Source organism: Dreissena polymorpha, chromosome 7, assembly GCF_020536995.1.
Source record: "Dreissena polymorpha isolate Duluth1 chromosome 7, UMN_Dpol_1.0, whole genome shotgun sequence".
NCBI lineage: Eukaryota > Metazoa > Mollusca > Bivalvia > Myida > Dreissenidae > Dreissena > Dreissena polymorpha.
This window is the reverse complement of record NC_068361.1, coordinates 13,053,207-13,066,578: the sequence shown is the minus strand read 5'-3', so window position 1 is coordinate 13,066,578 and position 13,372 is coordinate 13,053,207. Positions and strand designations below refer to the sequence as shown.

At 37.6% G+C, this 13,372-nt stretch overlaps 3 protein-coding genes across 13 annotated transcripts in view; 1 reads left to right on the top strand and 2 right to left on the bottom strand.

Annotated features, from left to right (window-relative positions):
• Positions 1-13,372, top strand: part of LOC127837159 (uncharacterized) — a 915,490-nt gene that overhangs the window by 390,186 nt on the left and 511,932 nt on the right. The window lies entirely within an intron of this gene.
• LOC127837163 (uncharacterized) overlaps positions 1-13,372 on the bottom strand; it is a 768,625-nt gene that overhangs the window by 629,726 nt on the left and 125,527 nt on the right. The window lies entirely within an intron of this gene.
• LOC127838263 (uncharacterized) lies at positions 6,316-10,263 on the bottom strand. The gene is made up of 5 exons (XM_052365890.1): positions 10,063-10,263; positions 7,999-8,070; positions 7,608-7,688; positions 7,123-7,194; positions 6,316-6,396 (listed from the first exon to the last, which is right to left on the bottom strand). Exons 1-5 carry the CDS (start codon positions 10,261-10,263, stop codon positions 6,316-6,318), a joined length of 507 nt encoding a protein of 168 aa, XP_052221850.1.

Here is a 13,372-nt window from a genome sequence, read left to right as displayed (position 1 = left end):
CAGAAGTGACATTACATGAGCAATTTTGACCCATATATTTGACCTTGAAGGATGACCTTGACCTTGACCTTTCACCACCAAAAACGTGCAGCTCCATGAGATACACATGCATGCCAAATATCAAGTTGCTATCTTCAATATTGCAAAAGTATTCATAAAATTAGCGATTTGGGCCACATATATTTGACCTCTGACCTTGAAGGATGACCTTGACCTTGACCTTTCACCACTCAAAATGTGCAGCTCCATTAGATACACATGCATGCCAAATATCAAGTTGCTATCTTCAATATTGCAAAAGTACTCATAAAATGAGCGGTTTTGGCCACATATATTTGACATCTGACCTTGAAGGATGACCTTGACCTTTCACCACTCAAAATGTGCAGCTCCATGAGATACACATGCATGTCAAATATCAAGTTGCTATCTTGAATATTGAAATACTGCAAAAGTGTACATTAAATGAGCGATTTTGACCCATATATTTGACCTTTGACCTTGAAGGATGACCTTGACCTTGACTTTTCACCACTCAAAATGTGCAGCTCCATGAGATACATATGCATGCCAAATATCAAGTTGCTATCTTCAATATTGCAAAAGTTATTGCAAATGTTAAAGTTGGCGCGAACCAACCAACCAACCAACAGACCAACCAACCAACAGACCAACAGACAGGGCAAAAACAATATGTCCCCCACTACTATAGTGGGGGACATAAAAATACTTACATGGAATAATGTTTTGTGTTAAACCAATGAACAATATATGGATTTAACACATACTTCAATAAGGTAGGTAAAAAGCGTGTTTTGAGATTGCCAAACTATGCTAATGCATGCAAAAACATGCATGAATAAACTGACAATTTTTAATGCGCACCGGATATATTGGAATTGCAGTGTGAATACAAGTTAAAGACAAACTTTGCATGCAACAGGACACAAAAATGACATAATGGTGGACTTTTAAATAAGATTACTGTTATATAGATTGAGTAAAAGTCCACCTTTCTTTTCTATAGACAGTCACATATATAGAAATATATGTTTATTACAGTTAAACACAGTTGTTGTTTCTTGTTATAAAGTACAAAAAATTCCCCCTCCTAAGGGCTGCGGACCCCTTCCCCCGAAGCAGTGTGAGGGCGCTGATATATTTTATCTGTAAAATGCTTGCATCAAAATTATGAGATGGCTGACCAAGACCACACTCAAAGAAGAAAAAAAGCCCTACATCATTTTCACGGTTTTGATTGCAGAATATCTCCAGGATTTATTGCAGTGTAACTACATGATTTATTGCAAAACACCCTTTAATTTCATACTCTGTGTACAAAAATAGATCGCGGGTGATGGCAGAATGATAATTTATTAAAGCAAAGTTAACAAGGGACAAAATTGTCACAAAACCATGTTTTCATTGTGAAAAAAAATCTGATAAAGGGAGAAAACTCAAACTGAACTTTTGAAATGACCAAAAAAAATAACCCCCTTTGTAATTTTTTTTTTTTTAAATCTATTTTTAGTCGTGGCGACCTTGACATTGGAGATATTGACGTGATTCTTTCGTGGGACACACCGTCCCATGATGGTGAACAAATGTGCCAAATGATTTTAAAATCTCACAATGAATGACATAGTTATGGCCAGGACAAGCTCATTTATGGCCATTTTTGACCTTTGAACTCAAAGTGTGACCTTGACCTTGGAGATATCGACGTAATTATTTCGCGCGACACACCGTCCAATGATGGTGAACAAATGTGCCAAATGATTTTAAAATCTGACGATGAACGACATAGTTATGGCTCGGACAAGCTCATTTATGGCCATTTTTGACCTTTGAACTCAAAGTGTGACCTTGACCTTGGAGATATCGACGTAATTATTTCGCGCGACACACCGTCCAATGATGGTGAACAAATGTGCCAAATGATTTTAAAATCTGACAATGAACGACATAGTTATGGCCCGGACAAGCTTATTCCGCCAGCCCGCCAGCCAGCCAGCCCGCCAGCCAGCCAGCCAGCCAGCCCGCCCGCATTCGCCAATCTAATAACCAGTTTTTTCCTTCGGAAAACCTGGTTAAAAAATATAATATAAATTACAGTGGAATTTTAAACTTGTTAAAATTCACTTTAGACTACAATTTGAACCAAAACATTTGCTCAAGACATTAATTTTGTATAAGGCATTAAAGGCAAATTATTGCTTGTTACATAATCAAGGTACGAAAACCATTGAAATAAATGATGCAGTAATATGCAAGTACTATACTGTCATAGATGGTCTAGGAGAAACATAGCACATTGATATATTCTATGTTAATATATTAACATGCCTGTCATTTACAAATAATTTGCAAAGTATCATGTGGAGCTCATTTAAAATTGCATAATAAGAGTACGAATTGAATCTTCTAAAAACAAACCTCTTAACCAATTATGAGTAATACTAAAAATACTTTTCCAAGTAAGTAGTCACAATGGAAGCATTGTTTAGTGGAGTGTGTCTTTCAGTTTCAGTTTCAAATTGTCATTATGAATAGACTTACCAGCCTAAAATCGTCCTTGTTACGGAGAACACTGATGGTAATTAACTAGTGGTTGGAGTGTGCATTCTCGACTTTGTATTGAACCACTAAAGAACAATGTACCATAGATCCTCATCCAGACTGAATGTTTAAATATCAAAAGTGCTTTTTAAAAGAGGCAATAACAAAATTACTAACTAAAGGTGTGTTTTAATAGATTGAACAATTTCAAGCATAAATGTTGAAAAAGAAAAGTTGGTCTCCAGACTGAAACCTGCTAACAAAACAAGAGCTTTGTCACAGACTTGACGTATACCCCCATGTGCCGCATTGACACAGACTATTTTGCATGCTGTCTTCACAAAACAAGAGAATCTAATTTATGGCAAGTTGTAAGAATTATTATGCCATTATCATTTAAAGCCATTTTGATCTTTGAACTCTTGAATTCTTTCACATGACATGCCATCCAATGACTGTGAACAAAATTAATGTACAGAGTCATTTTAAACTCTCACAATGAATGACATAGTTCTGGACCGGACAAGACATTTTTTTGCCATTTTTTACCTTTGAACTAAAAGTGTGACCTTGACCTTGGAGATATTGACGTAATTCTTTTGCATTAAACACCGTGCAATGATGGTGAACAAATATGTTGAATTATTTTTTAATTTCACAATCAATGACATAGTTATGGCCCGGACAAGCTCATTTATGGCCATGTTTGACCTTTGAGCTCAAAGTGTGACCTTGACCTTGGAGATATTGACGTAATTCTTTAGCACGACACACCGTCCGTTGATGGTGAGCAAATGTGCAAAATGATTTTAAAATCTCACAATGAATGACATAGTTATTGCCTAGACAAGTTTGTTTAAGGCCATTTTTGATCTTTGAACTCAAAGTTTGACCTTGACCTTGGAGATATCGATATTGGAGAGACCTCTAATGATTTCCCGCGATTTATTTTACGATCATTGCCGATCTTCAATGATCGGTTATTTTGAGAGATGCATTTTATTTTTTTCAAACTTCGAATTTTGATATGTGTTATTATATCACTCAATGTGTATTAATGTGGAATTTAATTCCCTTTGGATAATGCAGTATCAAATAGCGTCAGAACATACAATGGCTGGAATATATAGCTTGCCTCTTCTATGACTCAAAATAAAATCTAACAACAAATAAGTAGACAATTCATTTTTTATTTGACTATTTCCAAATTGAAAAACAAGACATGAGTCCATAGGCCACAAATGCCCCCACATTCCACTTTTGTCACAAAATTTCTAATGACCTTGTAACAGTGACCTTGAACTTTGACCTAGTGATCTCAAACCATGTTTGATTGTAAATCTCAATGAGATGCATGCACATGTGAAGTTTAAAGAACATGGGCCCAAGAGTTTTCATTTTATGAGCATGGTTAAAGTTTTGGGAAAGACACACACATACAATGACAGACAGACAGGCCAAAATCAATATACCCTCTGATCATTTGATCTGGGGGGCATAAAAATAAACTTCTGCCATCTTGTTACTGAAAATGAGAATCTCTATACTACTTACCTGATCAGAGGGGGGCAAATTCTGCAGCTGTTTTCCCTTGCCTCTCTCCTTGAGTGTGGGTGTTCTAGCCTCCCCGTTATGCTCTGCCTGGCCCTGGGGTGATTGCCTCACCTGACCCATTGCTGGCAGCCCTTGACCTATGCACCCGTTCTGCTGTAAGTGTGGGTGACCAGGGGTACAGACTGCTGGCCCAGACTGATGGGCACTGGCGAGTTGCCCATTTCTCAGTAACTGAGGTGCAGGCTGGTTCTGTTGGTTTAGATTGTCCTCAGGCTTCCTGATAGTGGCCTTTCCCTTGCTGGCTGACTGACTCTGGTCTTGCTGTGATGCAGCTTTCTGCAGGCTTCTATCAATGCCCTGTAATGGAGCCTTGCTGGGAGCTGCTCGGTTGTTTCAGTTCACCACTGGCTCTGTCCTCAAGGATGCACTTCCAGTCTCCTTAGAGTTGTTTATCTGCACTGTTGGCTTTGCATTGAAGGCATTTTTCGCGTTCCCGTGGTTTAAGCTGTTCTGTTGACTGTTGATATCTGCTGGTTTCTTTGCTCCATCCTTCTGGCCCCCTGCTGCTACAGGTGGAAGTCGCTGCTGCTGATGCTGGGACTGCTTGTTCTGCTGCCGTAATTTTGCTTGCTGTTGTTGTTGCTGCTGCTGTTGTTGGTTCTTCAGTTCTTGCTTAACCTTGAGCTGTATCAACTGTTGGGTTTGTTTCTTCAGCAGTTCTTGCTGCTGCATTGCCATATGATTGTTGGAAGAAGTGACCTCTGCCGCTTCCGATACTGCTGGCCTCATATTACCATTACCCACATAGGGTTAGGGGTTCACTGGCTGGCGGTTTTTGTTATGCTTGGCAGTGAGAATGAGTCTATTATCAATACTTGGTGGAGTGGTATAAGCCTTGCCTCCTGTGTTAGCAGGGCGGGGGGCAGGAGAGGACGCAGACATGCACACAGCTGTGATTGAGACACTCTCCCTGGTTGTAGACAGACCACTGACTACAAGTTTACTGAGGTTACCGCTCAAGGAGTGTGGATGGTGAGATGACTGGGTGACTGTGGAGACAGACAGCGTGCTGGATGTGGACTCTTTTTCACACGTGAAGTCCACTTGAAGTGGCGACTGATCATCTTTGTGTTTGCCTCTCCTCTGTACCTGCTGATAAAATGAAATGAACCGCGCTCTGTGAAAAGGGGTTTAATGCATGTGCGTAAAGTTTCGTCCCAGATAAGCCTGTGCAGTCAGCACAGGTTTATCAGGGACGACACTCTCCACCTTAACTGGATTTTAACTAAGAAGACTTATAATAAAAAATACCATACAAGCGGAAAGTGTCGTCCCTGATTAGCCTGTGCGGACTGCACAGGCTAATCTGGGACAACACTTTACACAAATGCATTAAACCCCCTTTTAACAGAGCACAGTCCAAATACATCTTGAATATTGAGTTTATAAATATTCAGTTAAGCTTAGGAATTGCTCAAGTTAGTTTTCATCCAAGAATGACAAAATGAAAGTTTTTGACAACTCTGGTAACTTCTTCATAAGTAAGCATAGAATTTACCAAAAGAGAATTTCATAACGATGAAATTTTGCACATTTTGAAAAACAATGTTTTTTAGCTGATCAAATACGCTGCTGTTCAAAATTTATGGCACTTTCATTCTCGGATGTTCGAGGTACCGAAAGGGTCTAAAGGTTTTGCATCGGTCATCACAGGCCAATTATTGGTCAAGCCATTTTTAAAATCAGCATGTGAATAAATGGTAAAATATCTGATAAATACTAAATGTTTAACAGTTGTTAAACTGTAAGATGATCTTATTTATATAATTTACTTCTGACATATAGGCAAGTCCTGAATTACTTTTCCCTCATGTGTAATTTCCTTTGTTTCATAACTCAAACTTTTTGGTATTTGTTTAACACACCAATGAAATCATTAGATATTTCACAGAATCTGCAAGCACATTACTGTTACATACCCTAGACACTCTCCTACCTTATTTTTCTCCATACTGGTGTCAGCCTGCCTGGCCACATCTTGACCTTGTGACCCTTCCTGCGGGGTCCTAGGACCAGCAGAGGGAGGGGAAGGACTATTACTAGAGGACTTGCTGCCCATGTCAGAGCCCTGCTTCCTGGAAGCTGCCTCCTTCTTCTGCCTCTCTGCCTCCTCCAACAGTCGCCGCTCTTCCTCCATTTGTCTCAGGTGTACCTCTCTCTCTGTTTCTCATCCTTCAGTCTGTCAGCTTCCTGCCTCGCTTCTTGTCTCACTTTCTCTTCAGCCTGCAATACACACAATCATGGAATACCACAATCTACATGTATCTCAAAAAGAAGTGTTTGTCTAAAGTCTAATGTAAAAATTTCTCTTAAATTTCACACATAACAAATCATAAAATGAGATGAGTATACATCAGCTGCCAGTGCAACATATGCTGACACAATATATATAGGATCTGGCACGAGTTGTCATATCATACCATATTTTATTAAACGAGTTCAGGATTTTGTTAGTAAGCAAGCCTTTGGCAGGCTTACTAACCAATTTCCTGGACGAGTTTAATAAAATATGGTATGAAATGAAAACGAGTGTGAGATCTTTATCACATGCTTTTAAATGAGCAAATTAAATAAATATTTACGCAAACATAATAATAAATCCCGAATGTTGTTAACATTTTGTGACGTCACTTGATGTTGCAAAGTCATTTCAGCAAAATAACAAAATGCGATTGGTAAATAAACGAAAACTTAGCCAAGGAAAACGCTTAAAAATGTTGTATTACACATGTGTAATAAAAAAAAAATGTAATGGTCATATTATATGAGAAACAGGGTATGGCAGTTGATAAATAATGTTAGGATAATATGTTAAGCAATAACCTAATGTGTCTTCTGTGACAAGTAATGACATGCCATTAACAGTAGGTAGACAGTTTAGTGTTAACCTTTTCTGTAAAATATCATACTCTGCTGATATCACTAAATGTGTATTAATGTGGAACTTACTTCAACTTTTGCTTGGCACTGTTCCACAGGCCTGTCTTCTTTTCTGAATTTGTGGCTCATATCTTCCTCATCCTGTGCAAGTACAAAAGTGAAAATAGCACAAGCCCGAATTGGGACAAAGGACACAAATGAGGATAATGTCACACATATCAGACAGTCACACTCAGAACATTTTTAGCATAATGTCAAATGATAATACTGAAGCAAACAACAACTGTTACCGCAGTATTAAACCACTGACGAACATACTGCAGTTACCAATAGCGTCAAAACATGGCTGAAATATATAGCACTAAAAATTATGGGTCTTCTGTGACTCAAAATAAAACCTTACAACGAATATATAGATTATTTATCGTGTATTTGACTATTTCCAAATTGAAACTAGCACACAACTGAATGAGGACAAGGGCACAAATGGGGACAATATCACACATATCAGACACTCTGTATAGTTTTCCTATCATAACGTCAGATTAGAATACCCAAGAGCTTATTGACATATCGTTCTGTGAATCCACAGTTCTCAGACTATTTCCATCTTTGTAGAATACATCTTCATCAGCCTGCACAAGGGCACAAGTACAAAAGTGAAAATAACACACATCCAAATGGGGACACATGGCATGAATGAAGACAATCTCACACGCATTACAAATCATTAAATGACATGGGTATACATCAGCTGCCAGTGCAACATATGCTGACACAATATATAATGTTAGGATAATATGTTTAGCAAAAACGTATGTGTCTTCTGTGTCATGTAATTACATCTTATTACCAGTAGGTAGACAGGTAAGTTTTCATTTCACATTTTCTGTAAAATATAATACTCTACTGATATCACTGAAAGTGTATTAATGTGGAACTTACTTCAACTTTGGCTTGGGACTGTTCCACAAGTCTGGCGTCATTTTCTAATTCGTGGATCATGTCTTGATCAGCCTGTACAAGTACAAAAGTGAAAATAACACACAGCTAAGTGAGGACAAAGGACACAATTGAGGACAATGTTACACATATCAGAAAGTCGAGTACATTTTCCTATCATAATTTCATATTGGAATTCTCAAGAACTTACCAAGGTATCTTTTTCGTGAATCCACAGTTCTCAGACTATTTCCATCTTCGTAGACTTCATCTTTATCAGCCTTCACAAGGGCACAAGAACAAAACTTAAAATAACACACACCAAATGGGGACAAGGGGCACGAATGAAGACAATTTTACACATATAACAAATCAGGTGCGTATATTTCTTGCTCTACATATGAGAATGGTATGTGTAGTATATCATCGTGTGTCTATGATTTGTGATCACAACCAATAAGTAGAAAATTAAGCGTTTACTTCAGGTTTTGTTTTGTAAACTTTCTCTCATCTCAGCTCACAAGGCCCAAATTACATTTACCAGAGTTGTATACTTGATGTCCCAATGCCAGCAACAAAGATATATATGACATGATACAGACAAATATATATTATTAATACCATAATGTTAGTGTAATCATTATTGTATATAGTAGTTACTGGGCCAGCAATATGCAGAGTTGACAAGCTGTCATGAAACGGCCACAGTATCACTATGTATAATGCTAAAATATACCATTCTCTGCTGATATCACAAACATGTTAGGTGAAGCTCAACATACAAAAATTTCGGCTTGGGACTCCAAATGCCTGACGCCATTTCTAACTTCATGGGCCACGTCTTCATCAGACTGCAAAAGTACACAAGTGAAAATAACACCCACTCGAAAGAGGACAACATAAAACAATACCTGCTATTGTAATATTATCAAATTTCTATGAAATATATGTTACGCATAGGCGATTATGAGAGGTTACCAATTTTATTGTTAAAAAAGTAATTAAAAGTATAAAGTAATGCAAATCTTTCTCCAAACAGTTCTCACACACACAAACAACGCAAACAACTATAGCCATGTATCGAATACGTTTTTGTGGGAAATAGTTCATTTGAAAATATGGTATAGCCACAAATTATGCCCCCCCCCCCAGGCGGCCGATAAAGACAATAATCCTTGACCCTACATTTACCATGTCATTTCCAACTATGTGGACCAGATTTGCAGAAATAACACACACCCAAATGGGGACAAGGAACACAAATGAGGAAAATAATAATTATCACATACATCAAATAATCGGTGAATCAGCACAGGTTTATCAGGGACGACACTCTCCACCTTAACTGGATTTTAACTAAGAAGACTTATAATAAAAAATACCATACAAGCGGAAAGTGTCGTCCCTGATTAGCCTGTGCGGACTGCACAGGCTAATCTGGGACAACACTTTACACAAATGCATTAAACCCCCTTTTAACAGAGCACAGGCCAAATACATCTTGAATATTGAGTTTATAAATATTCAGTTAAGCTTAGGAATTGCTCAAGTTAGTTTTCATCCAAGAATGACAAAATGAAAGTTTTTGACAACTCTGATAACTTCTTCATAAGTAAGCATAGAATTTACCAAAAGAGAATTTCATAACGATGAAATTTTGCACATTTTGAAAAACAATGTTTTTTAGCTGATCAAATACGCTGCTGTTCAAAATTTATGGCACTTTCATTCTCGGATGTTCGAGGTACCGAAAGGGTCTAAAGGTTTTGCATCGGTCATCACAGGCCAATTATTGGTCAAGCCATTTTTAAAATCAGCATGTGCATAAATGGTAAAATATCTGACAAATACTAAATGTTTAACAGTTGTTAAACTGTAAGATGATCTTATTTATATAATTTACTTCTGACATATAGGCAAGTCTTGAATTACTTTTCCCTCATGTGTAATTTCCTTTGTTTCATAACTCAAACTTTTTGGTATTTGTTTAACACACCAATGAAATCATTAGTTATTTCACAGAATCTGCAAGCACATTACTGTTACATACCCTAGACACTCTCCTACCTTATTTTTCTCCATACTGGTGTCAGCCTGCCTGGCCCCATCTTGACCTTCTGACCCTTCCTGCGGGGTCCTAGGACCAGCAGAGGGAGGGGAAGGACTATTACTAGAGGACTTGCTGCCCATGTCAGAGCCCTGCTTCCTGGAAGCTGCCTCCTTCTTCTGCCTCTCTGCCTCTTCCAACAGTCGCCGCTCTTCCTCCATTTGTCTCAGGTGTACCTCTCTCTCTGTTTCTCATCCTTCAGTCTGTCAGCTTCCTGCCTCGCTTCTTGTCTCACTTTCTCTTCAGCCTGCAATACACACAATCATGGAATACCACAATCTACATGTATCTCAAAAAGAAGTGTTTGTCTAAAGTCTAATGTAAAAATTTCTCTTAAATTTCACACATAACAAATCATAAAATGAGATGAGTATACATCAGCTGCCAGTGCAACATATGCTGACACAATATATATAGGATCTGGCACGAGTTGTCATATCATACCATATTTTATTAAACGAGTTCAGGATTTTGTTAGTAAGCAAGCCTTTGGCAGGCTTACTAACCAATTTCCTGGACGAGTTTAATAAAATATGGTATGAAATGAAAACGAGTGTGAGATCTTTTTTATCACATGCTTTTAAATGAGCAAATTAAATAAATATTTACGCAAACATAATAATAAATCCCGAATGTTGTTTACATTTTGTGACGTCACTTGACGTTGCAACGTCATTTCAGCAAAATAACAAAATGCGATTGGTAAATAAACGAAAACTAAGCCAAGGAAAACGCTTAAAAATGTTGTATTACACATGTGTAATAAAATAAAATATGTTATGGTCATATTATATGAGAAACAGGGTATGGCAGTTGATAAATAATGTTAGGGTAATATGTTTAGCGATAACCTAATGTGTCTTCTGTGACAAGTAATGACATGCCATTAACAGTAGGTAGACAGTTTAGTGTTAACCTTTTCTGTAAAATATCATACTCTGCTGATATCACTAAATGTGTATTAATGTGGAACTTACTTCAACTTCTGCTTGGCACTGTTCCACAGGCCTGTCTTCTTTTCTGAATTTGTGGCTCATATCTTCCTCATCCTGTGCAAGTACAAAAGTGAAAATAGCACAAGCCCGAATTGGGACAAAGGACACAAATGAGGATAATGTCACACATATCAGACAGTCACACTCAGAACATTTTTAGCATAATGTCAAATGATAATACTGAAGCAAACAACAACTGTTACCGCAGTATTAAACCACTGACGAACATACTGCAGTTACCAATAGCGTCAAAACATATATTGGCTGAAATATATAGCACTTAAAATTTATGGGTCTTCTGTGACTCAAAATAAAACCTTACAACGAATATATAGATTATTTATCGTGTATTTGACTATTTCCAAATTGAAACTAGCACACAACTGAATGAGGACAAGGGCACAAATGGGGACAATATCACACATATCAGAAACTCGGTGTAGTTTTCCTATCATAACGTCAGATTAGAATACCCAAGAGCTTATTGACATATCGTTCTGTGAATCCACAGTTCTCAGACTATTTCCATCTTTGTAGACTACATCTTCATCAGCCTGCACAAGGGCGCAAGTACAAAAGTGAAAATAACACACACCCGAATGAGGACACATAGCACAAATGAAGACAATCTCACACGCATTACAAATCATTAAATGAGATGGGTATACTTCAGCTGCCAGTGCAACATATGCTGACACAATACATAATGTTAGGATAATATGTTTAGCAAAAACCTAATGTGTCTTCTGTGACATGTAATTACATCTTATTACCAGTAGGTAGACAGGTAAGTTTTCATTTCACATTTTCTGTAAAATATCATACTCTACTGATATCACTGAAAGTGTATTAATGTGGAACTTACTTCAACTTCGGCTTGGGACTGTTCCACAAGTCTGGCGTCATTTTCTAATTTGTGGATCATGTCTTGATCAGCCTGTACAAGTACAAAAGTGAAAATAACACACAGCTACATGTAAGTGAGGACAAAGGACACAATTGAGGACAATGTTACACATATCAGAAAGTCGAGTACATTTTCCTATCATAATTTCATATTGGAATTCTCAAGAACTTACCAAGGTATCTTTCCGTGAATCCACAGTTCTCAGACTATTTCCATCTTCGTAGACTTCATCTTCATCAGCCTTCACAAGGGCACAAGAACAAAACTTAAAATAACACACACCAAATGGGGACAAGGGGCACGAATGAAGACAATTTTACACATATAACAAATCAGGTGCGTATATTTCTTGCTCTACATATGAGAATGGTATGTGTAGTATAGCATCGTGTGTCTTCTATGATTTGTGATCACAACCAATAAGTAGAAAATTAAGCGTTTACTTCAGGTTTTGTTTTGTAAACTATCTCTCAACTCAGCTCACAAGGCCCAAATTACATTTACCAGAGTTGTATACTTGATGTCCCAATGCCAGCAACAAAGATATATATGACACGATACAGACAAATATATATTATTAATACAATAATGTTAATGTTAGTGTAATCATTATTGTATATAGTAGTTACTGGGCCAGCAATATGCAGAGTTGACAAGCTGCCATGAGACGGCCACAGTATCACTATGTATCATGCTAAAATATACCATTCTCTGCTGATATCACAAACATGTTAGGTGAAGCTCAACTTACAAAAATTTCGGCTTGGGACTCCAAATGCCTGACGCCATTTCTAACTTCATGGGCCACGTCTTCATCAGACTGCAAAAGAACACAAGTGAAAATAACACCCACTGGAAAGAGGACAACATAGGCGATTATGAGAGGTTACCAATTTTATTGTTAAAAAAGTAATTAAAAGTATAAAGTAATGCAAATCTTTCTCCAAACAGTTCTCACACACACAAACAACGCAAACAACTATAGCCATGTATCGAATATGTTTTTGTTTTTGTGGGAAATACCACACCCCCCCCCCCCTAGGCGGCCGATAAAGACAATAATCCTTAACCCTACAGTTACCATGTCATTTCCAACTATGTGGACCAGATTTGCAGAAATAACACACACCCAAATGGGGACAAGGAACACAAATGAGGACAATAATAACTATCACATACATCAAATAATCGGTGAATCAAATTAATATACCTAAGCCACAATATTGTTGCAACATGAAACTTATAACAAATACAAACTATAATGATGGTACGCCTAGCTAGCACTATAATTCAAGTCTCCAGTAGCGGCTAATGGAATCACCCAGGAACAAAAAGTGGCATATTACTGGTAGAGGAAAACCTTATTTT